At 43.6% G+C, this 18338-nt stretch overlaps 1 protein-coding gene across 1 annotated transcript; it reads left to right on the top strand.

Annotated features, from left to right (window-relative positions):
- Positions 1-134: 134 nt before the first annotated feature.
- cul2 (cullin 2) lies at positions 135-18262 on the top strand. The gene is made up of 21 exons (XM_036125162.1): positions 135-393; positions 1338-1476; positions 2011-2113; positions 2202-2296; positions 7493-7598; positions 7764-7846; positions 8181-8277; positions 9356-9466; positions 10173-10335; positions 10432-10556; positions 12643-12750; positions 12966-13025; positions 13134-13262; positions 13439-13525; positions 13641-13793; positions 13937-14014; positions 14102-14168; positions 15294-15496; positions 15627-15728; positions 15817-15933; positions 17533-18262. Exons 2-21 carry the CDS (start codon positions 1358-1360, stop codon positions 17662-17664), a joined length of 2238 nt encoding a protein of 745 aa, XP_035981055.1. The 5' UTR covers positions 135-393; positions 1338-1357; the 3' UTR covers positions 17665-18262.
- The last annotated feature ends 76 nt before the right edge of the window (positions 18263-18338 follow it).

The following is an 18338-nucleotide window of genomic DNA, read 5'->3' as shown; positions in this document are numbered from 1 at the left end:
ATAACGGGGAAATTAAAGCGAAAATAAAAGTTGCCAAAACACGTCCAAAGAGGTTTCCGTAGTTTTGGGCGATGCCATTCAAATGAGGGTGTTGTTGTCGATTCGGATCCGTTTTCGACAGTCTGTTGCTCGTTAGTATGAAGAAATAAAAAAAATAATAATTTAAAAAAACGGTTTTCGAATCGAAACAGTTTCAAGAAAGAAAAATAGCAAACTGACAAGCAGAACCTGTCCGCTTAAATACATTTACGTTATTTTTCTTTTTCCCACAATACATTCCCAACTAGCGGAAATGGTTTGATCCAAGAGGTACCAGGGAAGACCTGTAAAGAGAAATCAAGTCCGTGACAGCGGAGAAAACTTGACTTTTATAAAAGTAACTGCTGTACAGAGGTGGGTAGCACTTTCAAGACTTTTCTGACCTGAGAGTGCTGATCTGTGTGATAGTAGCGGCATGTTTTGCTGAGCTGTCAGAGTGACTGTGCTGAAACTACTAAGATGACAATTTGCTAGTGATAGCTAAGCTATCCTTAGCTAGCTCCTAGCCGGCTAGTCGCTAGCCGTTGCCTACCAGTTGAATGGCGTTGAGCAGGAAGGAGAAGTAGCATGCTAGCGAGAGGCTAGTTAGCCCCTTTAGCTCGCCATCCTATTTTGGGATTGTCATTCCTGCTAGCCAGTAACCTTTACTGAGCTACGTTTGTAGTAAGGGGAAGCGGGCTGTTTAACAAGAGACGGCAACGTGTATTCGCCGGAGGAGACTGAGTGTAGGAAAATAAGTGGCTGTTACCAGACACTGTCATGACGATGCAGTGTTATTTTTGTCGTTAAATGAACCGATGGAGCAACACGGGGCCTCCGCTTCGGTACATGATGTAATTTGAGTTTAGTGGGACACACCTGAGAGTCCCATTGTGGTTTTTTTGGGTGGGTGGGGGGGCGTTGTTGTGCTGGTGGTGTCGGGCACCTCACGGTAACGAATGTAGAGATGCAGTCTGGAAACCTGACCTTCAGTAATAAAAACTTGAGCAGATGCTTCAAAGCAGATTGGATTTTTTTTTTTTTTTGACTGATTTCATTTACGTTTTTGGTTTTGATTTGTTTTTTTTAATGACGTGGTATTTTTAGCTACGCTCTTTTAGCTTTAAACCTGCCTTTGGTTTCTTATTACCGTGCATTTGGATGTCAGTTACATTGTCATAGCTCTCTCATTTTCTGGCCACCCAGCTGATTCTCTTATCCTCCTAACCTGTCCGTCCTGTGGCTCGTCATTGGGACTGAGAAACCTACCAAAGTCCCCTTCAGCTCATGTCATTCGGCTGTGATTCTTTGTTCCTCAGGGCGAAAGAGAAGCTGTACCATGTCTCTAAAGCCGCGGGTGGTGGATTTCGACGAGACATGGAACAAGTTACTAACTACAATCAAGGCCGTGGTGATGCTCGACTACGTGGAGAGAGCCACGTGGAATGATAGGTTCTCGTATCCTACATCCCGATGTGTCTTAAAGCAGTTTTGAAGGTTGACGGGTGGGCTGAGTACGAATGGAGCCGGGCTGAATTTTATTTTCGCTTACTTAAAAGTTACACATTAACCACGCTTCAATCAAAAAGCATTCCTATCAGCGGAGATGGTCAGGTCGTCAGCACCGAGGCATTGTGTAGGTACTGAGGGTTTCCAAACTTTCAGTTTCAAAATCATCCGCATTTCCCTCGTACCCTGTTCTCTGGGTTTACAGCTGCACACTGCTACTCAGCTGGCTGAAAGATGACTTGTACACACTTTTCCTCACTAAATTAGATCATCTAACACATTTTTGTTCTTTTTTTTTTTTTTTTTTTCATTAATACAGCCATGCCACTGTTTTTTGTACTCGACGTCATCATACTGTAAGATTCTCATGCTGGCCTATGCCTAGTTAGTGACAAAGCTATAAAGCGGTTGGCAAAAGTACTCTCATGCGGTGGTTTCTATTTTTGCAATTCATAACGTCTTGATCCTGAACTTCTACACCAGTGATATTTATGCCTTGTGCGTTGCATACCCCGAGCCTTTGGGTGAAAGGTTATACACAGAGACCAAGGTTTTCCTTGAGAACCATGTCAGGCAGTTGTACAAGGTAAGCCCCCCCCCCAAAGCCCTCCACCGATTACCCGTTTGTCTCGTTTAGTGCTCCTGCTCCTAACACCTCCTGTGCTCCTCTTTAGAAAGTCCTGGAATCGGAGGAAAAGGTTTTAGTTATGTACCACAGGTACTGGGAAGAGTACAGCAAAGGAGCTGACTACATGGACTGCTTGTACAGGTAATATTTTTTTACCCTTTTTGTCATTCGATTTTCTAGTTGTGTGCCTGATGTTGGTAGGTCGGGTTTATCCGCACCCTTCGTTTTTACTGATACTGCATTGTCCGTAGAGATGCACTGATCAGCATTTTGCCCTGGTTTCCTCCATCTGATTTCAGTAAATGTTTTTCTGACCTCTATGCTGTGAGAGCGGGCAGTAAATAGTCATCTACAGTGAGACCGGGGGTGACTTTGTGCTGTTTGAGAGTGGTGGCTGTAAAACAGTGCTTTTTGTTTTGTTTTTAGCATCTAATTGCTGATTATAGCAGCTTGTGTTCCTTACTGCGTGCTCCTCAGAGCGGTGGCGTCCAAACCTTTTGAATTGGGAAATCCAATTCCTTCTGTTGTAAATAATCTGCTTTGCACCTGCGCAACAACAAAATAAAAACATCCGATATTTTAGTGACACGAAGTAGAAAAGAGCAAACGCTCTTCAGTACAAAAAAAGGGTCTACTAACCACAATTGGACTAAATCTGATCTAGAAAATGTTTTTTGTCTAGTCCCAGCAGCAAAAACGGAGACTTTCTTCAAAAATCTTTGCCATAAATATGATCGAGTTTAATGAATAGGTAACCTGGATTCTGTTTTTGAGAAAAAAGTTCAGTTATTGTGACAGACTATGAAAGCAAAAAAAAAAAAAAAAAAAAAAAAAAAGCAACAAAAAAATATGTTTTTTAAAAGGAAGAATTGCTTTGCAGGGTTTTCCCCGCTGTGTTTACTCGCCCCCGTCAGGCTGTGCGTTGTTTTTTATTTTTTATTTTAAAAACTTTTTTAATACACCAGTAACAGAAAAACAAAAGATGATACATAGTAAAGTATTCAAAATAATTGATCCCTCGATGTTGGAGAGCAACATAAAAGAGTAAAGCTCCTGTATCTGCCACAGTGATGTAGTAAAGCTCCCGGACAGCACAGGCTAATGCTAGCTGTTATTAGCCTGACGGACTCAGTCAGACGGCCCACTGACCGGGTACTGTGGGTCTGAGCTTCTCCTTCGAGCTGCGCAGTGCTGCACCACGCAATGCTCCGCGCTCATGTCTATGGATGGGTACCTTTCACATTTGAACCGATACGGTACAGAGACCCGGAACCTGAGAATCGATACTGGCACTCAACGGTACCTATTTCTGGTACTTTTGTGTGTTTATGTAGTAAAATAAATTATTTTATTAATAAAATCTCTAATGTTTTCAATTTAAAATATTTATTCCTCAATATATAAAGTTGTTAGAATCTATAAAATGAACCTTAGTAAATAATTTATGAATTTTAGTACATTGCCTGAATCCACAGCACATAAAACAAAGTTTTACCAAAACAGCAGTTCAGAGTGAACGAGGTGAATACAGGGTTGAAGCTTTTTGGGAATAAAATTCAGGGAATTGTTTTAGTGCAACAGTTTCAGAAAAGAAAAAATATATATTAAATGCAATATATTTTATCCCGCTTTGTAAATCAGGGCGGGATTCATTTGCAATGATGGACCAGAGGCTGTCCTCTGTGCTCTCTTTGCTCCGACTACAGGCGGGTTTCATGATGAGGCAGCGGCTGTCTGTGAGACTGGGCTTGGAGAAGTGTGAGTGACTCACAGCAGCGGTTGCCGCTCTCCAAAGAAAATAACTCCAGAATGAGGGTTACCTTCACTGGAAGTCACCAATAACACATTTTTCACTAGTCGCTTTTTTGAATTTTTAAATATAGTGAAAAATTCTCTAAATTGGCAGCAGTGACCAGGGGCTTCCTCTGAATGGAAGTATTCCCACCGCTGGCCTTGCGCTTCGCCTCACCAATATCTTGAAAAGCGGAGCCATACTTTTGTCTTTCTTTCCTTAACCAGCGGCTACTGACGTCGTCACACTCTTTTGTCTGTGATGCTGTGTTCATGTCCGGCATGGAAAAGGGCCCACTCTTTTACTTCCTCAGTGTCACAGTGATGTGTTCAAACATGGTACCGTTTCATTTTACGTGAATCGGTCCCCGGTAGTACCGACGGGATTCATGTCCACATTTCCAAATCCGTCATGTTCCAAGACAGGCAGAAGGCTCGCAGGGTTAAAACAGGGGAAAGTTGCTGCCCCCCTTTTAGCCTTCCTGTTGTCTGCTGAAAGCCTCGCTCTCACTCGCCGTCTGGCAGCCTGAATGAATCCCAGATGTACACCTCTGCGCTTCCTGACCGATACTCAGAGTAGCTAACGTTGAGTCGTCTCCCATAAGTAAACCGTCTTCCACGCTGAAGGTGGCTGTTGCTATTATCGCCCCTAGCAACCGGGGTACGCTGTGTTCTGGAAAAAGACGCCGCTTCACGAGTTCCCTGCCTCTCAGCAGTCAGGACCCATCCAGCTGAAATGCAGCCGATTCGAGTCAGCAGCATCCTTTTCACTCCATCTCTGTTTTTATCTTGAAGAGGGTTAACTTAGTTTTCCTTAAAAAAAAATTTTCCCCCTCTGTTTGCTGCTGATTTATTTGAAGAACAAGTTGGTGAACTCGGTTGAAAATGCGTTCAGATGTTTCTAGTTTGCCTGTCGCTGTTTCCGGTAGTGTTGCACCCATACCGATACCAGTATCGGACAGGGCCCTGATCCAGCACTAAAATGGTGGTATCGGCATCGGCGAGTAGCAACAAATAGGCACTGATACCATTTTGATGTTTGTATGTCACTTGAACGCAGCCTTCTCTCTCCTGACTTTTATTATACATGTCATATAAGTTCATGAAAGTTGCACTATTTTAGAATTTTGAGAGCCAAAAACTCTTTTAAACCCAACTCAGGGTTTAAAAGAGATTATTGAATTATTAATGTAAATTTTACTGTCTTACTGTTGCACAACTATTATGCATGTTATAATTTCACGAATGTTCCACTATTTTGGCCTTTGTGAGCCACAAGTTTATTCAACTATTGTCACCCATTCCAGGTAGGCAATAAAAAGTTCTACTACCCTAAGTAGTATGCAAGTACTACTCCAGGTCTCTTCGTATTTGGGCTTCTCCATGAGACGATGCATCACCTGCCTGTCATTTGTAGCTGTGACCTGGCGATGCACAGCGAGTTGGTCTCTCTCGGCTACTGTGGGGGGCGGCGTAAGAACCAGTTTTACTGGAAAAAGGATTCTTGTGTGAAACGGGATGCGATTGTTGCATCCATTGTTGTCATCTTTGTTAAAAGCTTTAGTGCCTGAGAGAAATCAGGCTAAATGTCCTAAAATGAGCGCTGATGGAGGCAGGCGGCAGAGCCGTGAAACTGAAAGGGGCTATTACCAAGGCTGCCGGCACTTTGGCGGGAAGTGATCCTGGTGCTTGTCTGGTTTTCCTGTGAAATACCCAATAACGGACTTTACTCTATCAGCACACCATCATGCTTTAACTCCGTCAGTGCCATTGTGTTGTGAAGATTATTCCTGTGTTTGTCTCCTGCTCGGCTGCAGGTTACTGGTCCACTCGAGGATGGTCAGAGGGTTTGACCACAGCTGAAACCGGCTCCTGTTTGGGCTGTTGAACCAAAACTCTGTGCTAATGTGCTCAGGCAACTACAAGCTGTGCTTTTAACAGGGAACATTTCACTTCAGTCAGCTTCTTCAATATCTGTGTGCCTGTGTTAAAACTTCTTACTCACAGATGGAATATATATGGTTTTTCATTTATACACGAGAGATTGCAGGTGCACCTGGTTCAGTTGACTCCTGTGGATAAATGTTAGGTTTTTATTGGAGCATGAAGGTTTTATCTGCTCATCCGATTGCTTTTTCAAAGGTTTAACATTACTTTTTATGCAGGCACTGTTATGATCTTAGTATACAGTAAATTTCCCCCAAATAAGTATAAAGAGCTCCCAATAACCAAACGTCCTGATTTTGCAGCGACTGTCTAGTGATATGAAATTGTTAATCTAAGTTAGAAGTCTTTGATTGGCACAGCCCAGAATGAGATCTTCATGTGATGAAAACCTTAAAAGGGTCCAGTGTTTTGTTTTTTTTTAAAAGGAAAATCTTTTGTGGTGAAGAAATATAACATAATTAGAGTTACTGTTATAATAATATCTATACTATATACGTATTGTTACTTTGATGTAGACCAAAACCTGCATATAGCACACACAAAGCTGCAAAATTTTGGTTGGAGTGTTCAAGTTAGTTTTCTGATTCTGTTCAGACCCCGAACGTTTTCTCCAGGAGTTAATTCTCTCAGACGTTTGATTCACCTTGGATATGTTGGTTGCGAGTGAGTGAGTGTCTACAGCTTTGAGGTAAAAAAGGGTCATATGTTCCACAGACCCTGAGCGGGCAGCTCCTCCCACTGCAGCTGGGTGGAGAAACCCCGGGTTCCTGTCTCAGTGTCCTGATTGTCAGGAGTACAACTGTAAGCAAGGAGTCCGTCACTGATAACACTTTATGACTCATGTAGAGGCGCACACTACGGTGTTTCCCAGTGTTTACAACTTGAAATGCAAAGATAATCATTCAGAGCTATGACAAACTTTGCAACATATATTTAACAATTAAAGTTATTTATGTGCCACATGACCCAAAGGGGCATTAAAAACACACAGCTGCAGTGCTTTGTCTCTTGACATAAAAAGACATTAATTATTTTCAAACCGTCAAATTTGTCGTAATTGTCACCAAGGAAAACGTCTCAAAGCCTTTGTTTCAGCCAGCTGACTGGCAGTGCTCACCAGCGGGTGAGGGAGGGTTACCTGCCCCAGGGCAGCTGTAGCTGCTAACATAGCTCACCACCGTCAGGGTGTGAATGTGTGTGTGAATGGGTGAATGACTGAACTGTAGTGTGAAGCGCTTTGGAGGTCGTCAAGACTAGTTAAAGCGCTATACAAGTACAAGCCATTTACCATTACCATAGTACCAGTTTTGTATACAAAACTCCTGTCCCTCCATGACCTCCTGCATCTCATGGAAATGACTTTAAACCGCAGGAATTTTTAATTTTTTAAACTGGAACCTTGAAAATCTTTTTATACCCTGAGGAGCCTTGTCTCTCAGTTTACTGGAGTCCGTTTGGATCCTCAATGCTAGTTACCAAACGCAGCCAGCAGTAACAGTTCTCTGGGTGTCCTCGGTGTCTACTGGTCTGTCCACTTTCTTTAAACCATGGATGTCATCACAAACGCCCCATCCTTACCCGTGTCGCCATGTTGTCCAGGTATCTGAACACACAGTTTATCAAGAAGAACAAGCTAACGGAAGCAGACCTGCAGTACGGCTACGGGGGAGTGGACATGAACGAGCCGCTCATGGAGATCGGAGAGGTACTCACACGTCCTGTCACTTACACGCTGTAAACACACCAGTGTCATACCTAATATACATTTAAAAAAAAGGGCCTACGTGGAATGACAGCGGGATTATTGGCATTCGTTACTTGAAGGGTCAGTCTATACGGCGCTGAAAAGCTCTGTCCTCTTGAATTGCAGCTGGCTCTAGATATGTGGAAGAAGCTGATGATTGAACCGCTGCAGGCTGTCCTCATCCGGATGTTGCTGAATGAAATAAAGAAGTAAGCTATCAAACGTCTCTTTCCGTCTCCGGTTGCCTCCGGTAGCCAAAGTCTTCGCATGTATAACTCAGGTGGAAATAGTAGGTTGGGTGTGCAGCATTTAGTTTGAGTTCAAAGCATTGTTGCTTCATCCTCATTGTCTTGAATTTCTCCAGAAAATACAGTGCCTCTCAGCGTGTCTGGCACCAGAGGAAAAAAAAAAAAAAAACATGTCCGCTCATGTTTGCAGCACTTTCACATCGGTTTTGTCAAAGGGAACGTTCCCAAGCATCGCCCACCCCCACCGTCTAGACACACGTCCTCATCGAGTTTTTAAACCTGTGCTGTCTTGCAGTGATCGCTGCGGCGAGAACCCCAACCAGAAGGTAATCCACGGGGTCATCAACTCTTTTGTTCATGTTGAACAGTACAAGAAGAAATTTCCGCTAAAGGTGAGACAGCAGACACCCACAGCTTTTTTGTTTTTTTTCCAACCCTGATCCGAAAATGCACGTGCTACAAATACTAGCCTAATCCCGCTTATGCAGAGGGGAAGGTACAGAACATGCCAACACATCCAAAGAGTCCGGTGGTGCTCAGAATATTTTAATTTATTTGTCCCAATGCTCCACAGAAAGCTTTTTCTTCAGCAGTGGAGTCTTGTGTCTCGTGTAGTTTGCATGCATAGAGGTCATTTGTAGTTATGTGGGTTACTTGTTTCCATGGTAAAACTGTACCTGTTAATTGAAGGTGTTTCTGAAGGCCTCAGAATGGTCCTGATGCTTATTCTTTGTACTTTATGTCAGAAACCATGTATGGAGCACCTGGTTGGGGCAGGTTTACGGTGAAATGAGGCTCTTACCATCCCTTGTTTGTTCATCAACAAACTGTTAACAATTCCTGGACAGAAATCGCCGTCACTCTTGGAGGAATGGAAGAGGTTTAAATGTTTTTTTACTTTTACGTGTAGTGGGGAGTAGCAGCGCAACACTGCCCTCTACAGTCTAGGAGAATAGAGTTACTTCGGATCAAAAACTGCACGTGGCATAAATGCTGCAGACGTTGTGTCCACACGTCACATTGCCGCACGGATCGTACGCGCGTCAAGCTGAGAGTTGCTTTGCGTTTGCCCATCAAGAGGCGCTTCTTGTCTAATAGCTACATTTCTCCTTGGGAAACCTTTTTATAGCCCATCAGTTAGGACTAAATGAGTTGATTTTAGGGACAGGATTGCTTTCTAAACTGGCTGATTTAAGCAGAGTTCTTTCTTTTATGTCTTTTTTTCCAGGTTTTCTTCACGTCTTGGACACAGATTCTGTTTACTCTACCATAGTATGCACATTTTGTCTTTGGGCTGATTTGTGTCGGGTCTTTATGTACCTGTCGATTCTGTCTACCGAGAACAACGTTGGCATGTTCTATATTTATTTCCCCCTCTGTATGATTGTGATTAGGGTCAACATACAAAATAATATGTCTCACATTTTCTTCTTCTTTTTTTTTTTTTTTTCCTTTCTACCTGTGTTGCAGTTTTATCAAGAAATCTTTGAAGGACCTTTTCTGCTAAAAACAGGCGAGTATTACAAACAGGAAGCGTCCAATCTCCTCCAGGAATCCAACTGCTCTCAGTATATGGAGAAGGTAAGATACGGAGAGACGGCATGAAGTATTAGAAGGTGATGACATGCTGCAGGAAAGCCTGTTTCTGTCGATTGCGTGCTTCCTCCTAGATTTAGGAACGAAGGTTAGCGTCAAGTCCTCCATTGATGAATGCTAGTACTGCCTCTTGTGTGAGTTAAGTGTAGGAGGTTTAGGTTTGTGTTCATCCTATAAATTAAAGTTCCCACGAAGTCTGAGTGTTTGATCGGTCAGGTTATTAATCTTGAGTATTTGCTCAAACATTAAGCCACTAAAGCTGACATCACATATTGTGATGACCTCTGCCTCTATTTCTCCCCGCCTCCCATTGTATTTCCTAATTGTGGCAGTAATCTGATTCATCTACTAGAGCGTTATCTTCCGCTTATCAACACATTATTTACTAGGCTTTAGTGGACAGAAGGTCAGTCTGCCTCTGGTTCTTGTCCGACCCGTCACTGTGCAGCCGAGTCAAGATAGAAGCCTCCCTGCCTGCACTAGCTAGGTGTCCGCGTTTCATCTAAAACAAATTACCGCTCTGGGGAATTTAGCCCTTTTGATCATTTTCATGATTTCTTTTCTTCGTTGGCTTTGCTAGATAAACCCCAAAGATGAAATAATTAGAAAAGTCTCATTGAGTTCTTCGTTGGACTTAAGTGAAGGTTACGTGACAAGCCCTCCCCCATTTGGACGCGTCCGTCTCTTGCAGGTTTTGGCGCGGTTGAAAGATGAAGAAGTTCGATGTCGGAAGTACCTGCACCCCAGCTCATACGCCAAAGTCATTCACGAATGCCAGCAGAGGATGGTGGCGGATCACCTGCAGTTCCTGCACGGGGAGTGCCAGAACATCATTAGGCAAGAGAAGAGAGACGGTCAGTAGGCTTCGCCCCTTTCGTCCGCTCGTGCCGTTCACACGCGATCAACTACAACCACTAGTAGGTGGATGAACTGTTGGGGTTTTTCTTTAGACATGGCCAACATGTATACCCTGCTGCGGGCCGTGGCAAACGGGTTGCCTCACATGATCCAGGAGCTGCAGGTCCATATCCACAACGAGGGTATCCGAGGCACCAGTAACCTCTCTCAGGAAAATGTGAGCAGTGCACTTGATGTTTTCACCGTCTGATTTTACAGGTGCATGAATGGTAGGCCTGCAGCTAACGATTATTTTGATAGTCGACTAATCTAACGTTATTTATTGTATGATCTTCATCACTTCAGTTGCTTGTGAAAACATTTTGACTGGCCTGTTCTTGTCTACTCACCTTTCAACGACTCTTATTGCCTCTTGTTCTCCCAATCCTTTTAACTTTACAATAATCCCGTAAGAAATATTAATTTTAAATTTAACAGACTTTTCTTACTGTAAAAATGTTGATAAAACAGTCTCTCAACCGTCAAGCTTTTAACATGACTTAATGTTTACAAAGATTTTAAACTATAGTGTAAAAAAGAAGCTTATTAACAAGTTGCAATCAGTTCTCTTTAATTAGGCAATATTCCCAGCATCATTATTAAAAACGAGCGAATTATTCATTTCCATTTCATTAATTTTCTCGCTCTAGAAATGTTCAGTGAAACTGTTCCGTCATGTAGCTTCGCTTTAAACTCAACCATTAATATCAGTGATAAATAAACACTGAAGTAAACCCAATAATAACTCTTAGATATCATCCAATTGAATTGCAGCGGTAGATTAAAAAGTCTACCCCCCCCCAGAGGCCGTCTACTCCGGGGCCGAGGAGCCCGCTCAGCTACCGTTGGGTGAAGCCCAGCGAGAACGGATATAACGGGCATTTCACAACTAAGCCTGATAAAGCAAGCAGATATTTCAGTTTTAAGCAGCCACATTCTCACTAAAAGCAATCTAAAGGTTCATTGTGTATCAAAGAAAGTGTCATTTACGAGACTTTCCTAACTTTAGTTTCTTCTTCTTTCGGCTATCACTGCATGGAGCTGCAGCGGTGATGTCTGCTCACCTGGTGACCGACGCTGTACTGCCCTCTACTGCAGCCTTAGTGAACTGCATTGGATTTTAGCTGTCTCCCACTGATAGTGAAATATCAAGCCCCCAGCAATTGTTTTATATATATATATATATATATATATATATATATATATATATATATATATATATATATATATATATATATATATATATATATATATATATATATATAAAACCATTGGAAACAACGCATTCATTTTAACATATAAAGTAGCAGTCAGTAACTGTAAAGGGGGAGGAAAATATAGCCATAGTTTTTCACAAACCAATTAGACATGTGCTTTGTGCCTTTGTATTCCAGCCTCCTGAAGCAATACCTTGTGAAAACCCCTTTTGTTGCTTTTGCAGCTGCAAGTGTTTGGCCGGGTTGTCTCCACCAGCTTTGCACATCCAGAGACAAGATGGCTCAGACTCAGTCAGACTGGATGGATTTAGGCCTCTAAGGCCTTCACAGAACACCTGGATTTATACTGAGACTCAGTTACACAAAGGTGGACACGGTTCACTAAAAAAGGGACTTCTGAACGCAGTTAGCTGCACAGGACTGGATTCACATGCATCACAGTGAAAGGGGCTGAAAAAAACAGGAGAGGGGTTGTGATTTTAACATGAAAGGATGTCAACTTTAAATTTGAGGATTATAAAAGTCTTTTAAATTACCAGATTTCCATCCAAGGTCTTAAATTTTGTTTAGCCAAGACATAGTCAACAGTAATATAACAATCAGTGACATTTATCAGCCTTAATAGCCATTAAAACTGAGATCGGTGCTGATACAAGTGTAGGGTTGTTTGTAGACAAATGTTAGTGTTGCATTGGGAAGATTACTCTGGTTAAGAAGATAACAGTTTTAATAATGAAATAATCCCGTCTCTAATTTAATAAAATCTTTGATAAATTGGTAACAATAAAACATTTCCTTGTACAAAATTATGGAATCATTTAAAGTTTTCTGGCAATGTGTCGTGTTGGTCTAAAATTTTTACGCCTAACGGTCTTAACAAGGTCCTAAATTGAGCTTAATGAAACATGCATGAATTCCAGGAGGTGAAGTGGACTGAAAGGATGAATGCTTTTTTCAATCTGCCGGACCTGCCGGGATCAGAGTCTAACGGCTGTCTGAACGTCCTGTCGGTAAAACGGCTCTGTGTTTGTGCTCCCTCTCCCCCAGATGCCAACTCTGTTCGTGGAGTCCGTGCTCGAGGTTCACAGTAAATTTGTTCAGCTCATAAACACGGTCCTGAATGGAGATCAACACTTCATGAGTGCGCTCGATAAGGTATTACCCTCCAGACCATTGATTCTGCAAATGCCACAGGGGAAGTCGTGGGCTATTTTTATTTTATTTTTTTTTCACCCTGAAGTACGCCGTCTCACTGCAAAACAGCACTTTGTCTTGATTAGAACGGCTTTCTCCCATTTCAAACGGATCTGACTGGACTAGACCAAAACAAGCTCTCTTTCTCTCTCTCTCTCTCTCTCTCTCCCTCGCAGGCTTTGACGTCGGTGGTGAACTTCAGGGAGCCGAAGTCCATCTGCAAAGCCCCAGAACTTGTGAGTACGCACACGCATGCACACACACGAGGACTCTGGTGTTTAGACGTGCTCACGCCGCCTTGACCGAGCCGTCCCCCCCCCACCCCTGCTGCTCTCTCTGTCCAGCTGGCAAAATACTGCGACAATCTGCTGAAGAAGTCTGCAAAGGGGATGACGGAGAACGAGGTGGAGGACAAGCTGACCAGTTTCATCACAGTGTTCAAGTACATCGACGACAAGGACATCTTTCAGAAGGTAGCGAGGCAGCTTTCAGCGCTGACCGGACCAAAAGCGGCTCTTGTTGGGGGACAGAGCGATGCCGCGTCCCAGTGCCGGAACGGGATTTGAGGCTATAGATCATTCAGAAAGTCCCACGCGTCATCGTCTCACGCTCCTACACTAAACTCTCTTTTCTCTTTCTGTTTTTGTAGTTTTATGCCAGAATGTTAGCAAAGCGGTTAATACATGGTTTATCATTGTCAATGGATTCAGAAGAAGCTATGATCAACAAACTAAAGGTAAACACGCAGCACGTCCTTCCAGGGTTTTTTGTGTTTTCCCCAGACTGGAGCTCGCCTTTTTTATTTCCTCCCTGTCCCTTTAAACACGCCGTCTCCGTCCTCCTCTCCGCAGCAAGCGTGCGGCTACGAGTTCACGAGCAAGCTTCACCGAATGTACACAGACATGAGCGTGAGCGCCGACCTCAACAACAAGTTCAACAATTTTATCAAGACGCAGGAGACGGTGGTGGACCTGGGGATCAGTTTCCAGATCTACGTATTACAGGTCTGCACCAAGGACTCAAAGATACTTTAAAACAAAAAAAAAAGTCTGTCTAGTTCAGAGCGGATCTGTTGAGCCGCGCTCGTTTTGTCCCCCCCCCCACGGCGTTCACGTGGAACGTGTTTTGCTGTGTCGTCTCATTGCAGGCGGGAGCTTGGCCCCTCACACACGTCCCCTCGTCCACGTTCGCCATCCCTCAAGAGCTGGAGAAGAGCGTTCAGATGGTGAGCAGGGCGACCGGTCGCAGAGTACGGCTGCCGCTCAAAGAACGGCCTTCTGATGCAATGTCCCCTCTCCTCTCTGCTTTACAGTTTGAGTTGTTCTATAATCAGCACTTCAGCGGTCGGAAGCTGACATGGCTGCACTATCTCTGCACAGGTGAGACTCTGCTCTCTCACAGGCTGTGAGTTGGGGTTGTAAATGCGCCGCGGTTGTAGTGCTCAACAATTTCTACAGCAGTTCAACAATTTTGAAAATATTAGCTCTCCGTGTACTGTGCCTCGCAGAAGTATTCCCACCCCACAGAACCTTTTTTTCACGTCTTGCTCCTTTACGACCACACACTTTATAGTGCTTTAGTCGGATGTGATGGGATGGACCATCATATATAGGTGAGCATCAGTTCTCACAGATATTCCACCGGGTTCCTTTGTGGATTCGGAGCGGCCCAGTCTAACACCTGAATGTGGCCGTGGGCTAAAAGCATTCCACCGCTGGCTGTATAGGTGCTGGTCGTATTAGAGTATCATGAAAAAGTGATTTTTGTTCAGTGATTCCATTCAAAAAGTGAAACTTGTTTATTCTATTCTATTCATTATGCACAGACTGATAGATTTCAGCTGTTATTTTTTTTTTTCATTTCTATGATTAGGACTGACAACTAATGAAAAACCCAAAATTCAGTATGTCAGAAAATTAGAATATTATTTAAGATCAATACAAAAATGGATTCCCATAAATGTTGAGTATGAACATGAAAACTAGGAGCATGTTCAGCAGTCAGTACTTAGCTGGTGCTCCTTCTCCCTGGATTACTGCAGCAGTGCGGCGTGGCATGGAGTCCATCAGTCTGTGGCTCTGCTCAGGTGTTATCAGAGCCCAGGTTGTTCTGATGGTGACTTCAGTTCTTCTGCAATGTTAGGTCTGGTATATCACACCAGACCTAACACTCACACTATTCTAACTTTCTCAGATACTGAATTAGGGGTTTTCACTAGTTGTCAGTTAGAATCATCCAAATGATGAAATATATCAGTCTGTGTGTAAAGAATGAGTATAATATAAAAGTGTCACTTTTTGAATTGAAATACTGAAAAAAAAATCAACTTTTACATGAAATTTCATGACTGATGGTGTACAGCTAATAGATGATAAAAGACAAAAGATATAAAGGTTCGTGAATACTTTGGCGAGGCCCTGCAGGAGGGGCGTTGCTTACAACCAGCAGGCGGTGGCGTTTCAAACTCATCGAAACCGAATTGTTTTTTTCCCCTCAAAAAACAGGCGAAGTAAAGATGAACTACCTGTCTAAACCCTACGTGGCCATGGTAACCACGTACCAGATGGCCGTGCTGCTCGCCTTCAACAACAGCCAGACGGTGACGTACAAGGAGCTGCAGGACGGCACGCAGATGAACGAGAAGGAGCTGCAGAAGACCATCAAGTCCCTGATGGACGTCAAGATGCTCAACCACGATTCACAGAAGGTCTCAGCGCTCCCCTGAAGCCTTATCGGGTTCTGTTTTGACCCCACAGGGTGTTTTTTTTTCTTTCTTCCTTTCACACATAGAGGAAATGACACCGGTTGTTTGCATGCCTGCGTTTCCCTCTGCCTAGGAGGAGATCGAAGCCGAGTCAACGTTTTCACTAAATATGAGTTTCACCAGTAAAAGGACAAAGTTCAAGATCACCACATCGATGCAGAAAGACACGCCGCAGGTAAGGTCGTGGCCGCCGTTGTTTCGGCTGGCGCCCGTGGCCCGTTGGGCGATACCGACCGAAGCCGCCTTGTGTCTGTGATGTTCAGGAGATAGAGCAGACGAGGAGCGCCGTCGACGAGGACCGCAAGATGTATTTACAAGCTGCTATCGTGAGGATCATGAAGGCCCGGAAGGTCCTCCGACACAACGCCCTTATCCAGGAGGTGAGTGCAGGCTGGACCTTTCGAGATTTCTGCATGCATGGTGGTCCCACAGCAGCTTCTCTACCGGAGACCGACATGCATAAGGGGAGGGGTGTTTAATGGGGGGCGGTGGAAGATCAGGAGGGAAGGTTTTCTCCCAGGCTGAAAAAGGGATTCACTTTTAACCCATGAGCGGTCCCAGGCCGAGTGAATGGCATGTGTGGACCACCGTAGTTTTAATGCTGAGGACTTCTCTGGCGTTAAGGTCACTCCGTTAGCTCTGTGGGGGAAATGTCAGGAACAACTGTGTTGAAAGTTTCTCTGTCTGCGGCGCCTCTCAAAGAGCTCCACAGATCCTGAGCTTGAGGAGAGAAATCTGCTAGCAGGAAAACACGCTTTTCATTGAAATGTTGCCAGAGAAAAGGCAATTCTAAAGGAAACTCTAAGAAATCCTGTTTGCCGTCTAGCGGAAACCACAACTACGACACAATGAGAGCTAGTTTGAACGCCTAAACCTAGACGCAGAAAGATGCGTGTACGGATATTAAAGCGAACGCAGCGCCCTGGGCCGACCAACATGGTGGTGACGGTATCATGCTGCGGGGTCGGCTTTCCTTTGGCAGGGAAGAGGCTCAGAGTGGATGGGAAGAGGGAAGCAAATTAGGGCTGGGCGATAAATCGATTTAATCGATTAATTCGAATTTACAATTCTTTAAGGTTTCATTTTTGGAAAATCTGGATTTTTATTTTGCCAATACACTCATTGGGTTTCCATGAAGAGAACAGTATGTGATGCTGAATATATGTTTAGGCAAATGTATTGTCAAAATATTGTTAAGTGGAAACTTTTTTTACCGTAATACGAGGCACTTCATATACTTATTTACTTTTTTTAACTTAGTTTGATGTTCACAAGAGTAGTGAAGCCTGTTCTTAGCTCAATGTGTAATATACCACTAGCAGCAAATGTTTTGTTATATTTTAATTTTTTATAATGGCACGGCTGCCATCTTGTTTTACAAGCATGTTTCACAGCTTGTTTTTAGTTGCACTTTGAATTCAGGTCAACTCCCTGACGAAATGCTTGACATAAAAAGCAAGGTTTTAAAATAATTTCATTTTATGGAACAAAAAGAAGGAAAAAATCGATTAATCGGATTTGGTATGATAAATCTGAGATTTATTTTTTAATCCATATCGGCCAGCCCTAAAGCAAATGCAGAACAATGCTGGAAGAAAAGCCATTTAGAGGCTGCTAAAGACCAAGCTCCGCCTTCCTGCAGGTCAACAACCCTAAACACGCTGTCAGAGCTGCAATGAAATGGTCTGGGTTGCAGCATAGTTCTGTGCTCACTTAACCCAATCCAGTCACACGCCTGGGGGCAGACCTGATCATTTAAATGTATTATTATGTCGGAGACACTCCGTCCTGTCTGACTGAACTCGAACTGGTTTCTAAGGAGGAGTAGATGGTAGAGAAAGATCCCACAAGCCTGTACTGGGAGCTCGACTTTAGAATGTGAAGTAGTCCCAGAGGTACCAGCCGTCAGAAGCAGATCCAGGTCTCTGTGTCAGTGCTTCAGTTTACCCGCTTTACGTCCGATCTCTTTCTGTGTTCAGGTAATCAATCAGTCCAAAGCGCGGTTCAACCCCAGCATCAGCATGATCAAGAAGTGCATCGAGGTGCTCATCGACAAGCAGTACATCGAGCGAAGCCAGACGTCGGCCGACGAGTACAGCTACGTTGCGTAGGCCGAGGAGGAGCCGAGGAAGGGAGCATCTCCGTTTAAGAGACTCACCTATGAGACAGGTTCCATATTCTGAACAAAACAGAGTCCTTCATCTATTTCGGACTGCGGCCGTCCGCTGTGACCCTGCGCGGCGATCCACCTGTGGAAAAGACTTGACATCCCGTCACGGCAGACGGCCAGCTCGCACCACCACTTTTTAAAGCCCCCCCCCATTCAAACCTGCCCCCTTTCTGGTTTTTAAACTGTTTACAGCATCACCAGTGCCACGCACCTGTGCGTCCAACGTCAAACAGACCATGCCTCTATCTGTTGGGAAAGAAAGATCCGAAGAGCCGATTCGCTGAAAGAATAGAGTAAAAAAAACAACAAAAAGACATTATGATGGCTACATATTAAACATGCTTTCTTTTCTCACGTTTGCAGTCGTGTGTTATTTTCTTTCTTTGTTAAATGTAATGAACTTAGGAAAAAAATATTGTAATAAAACTGGTATACTGACTATTGTTACCTACTTTCACATGTAAAGAGAAGTGAATGACAAACATGATCATGCTGCTTGTCAAATAAATAAATAAAAACACTGAAAGCTTTTATGTAAATACGTGTGATGTGTGTCCATTGGAGTGTGGTCATGAGTCCATGCTGCTGTGTTGGAATTAAATTGTGACGGCATTT

Source organism: Fundulus heteroclitus, chromosome 21 (assembly GCF_011125445.2).
Source record: "Fundulus heteroclitus isolate FHET01 chromosome 21, MU-UCD_Fhet_4.1, whole genome shotgun sequence".
NCBI lineage: Eukaryota > Metazoa > Chordata > Actinopteri > Cyprinodontiformes > Fundulidae > Fundulus > Fundulus heteroclitus.
This window is presented reverse-complemented; position numbering and strand designations above follow the sequence as displayed.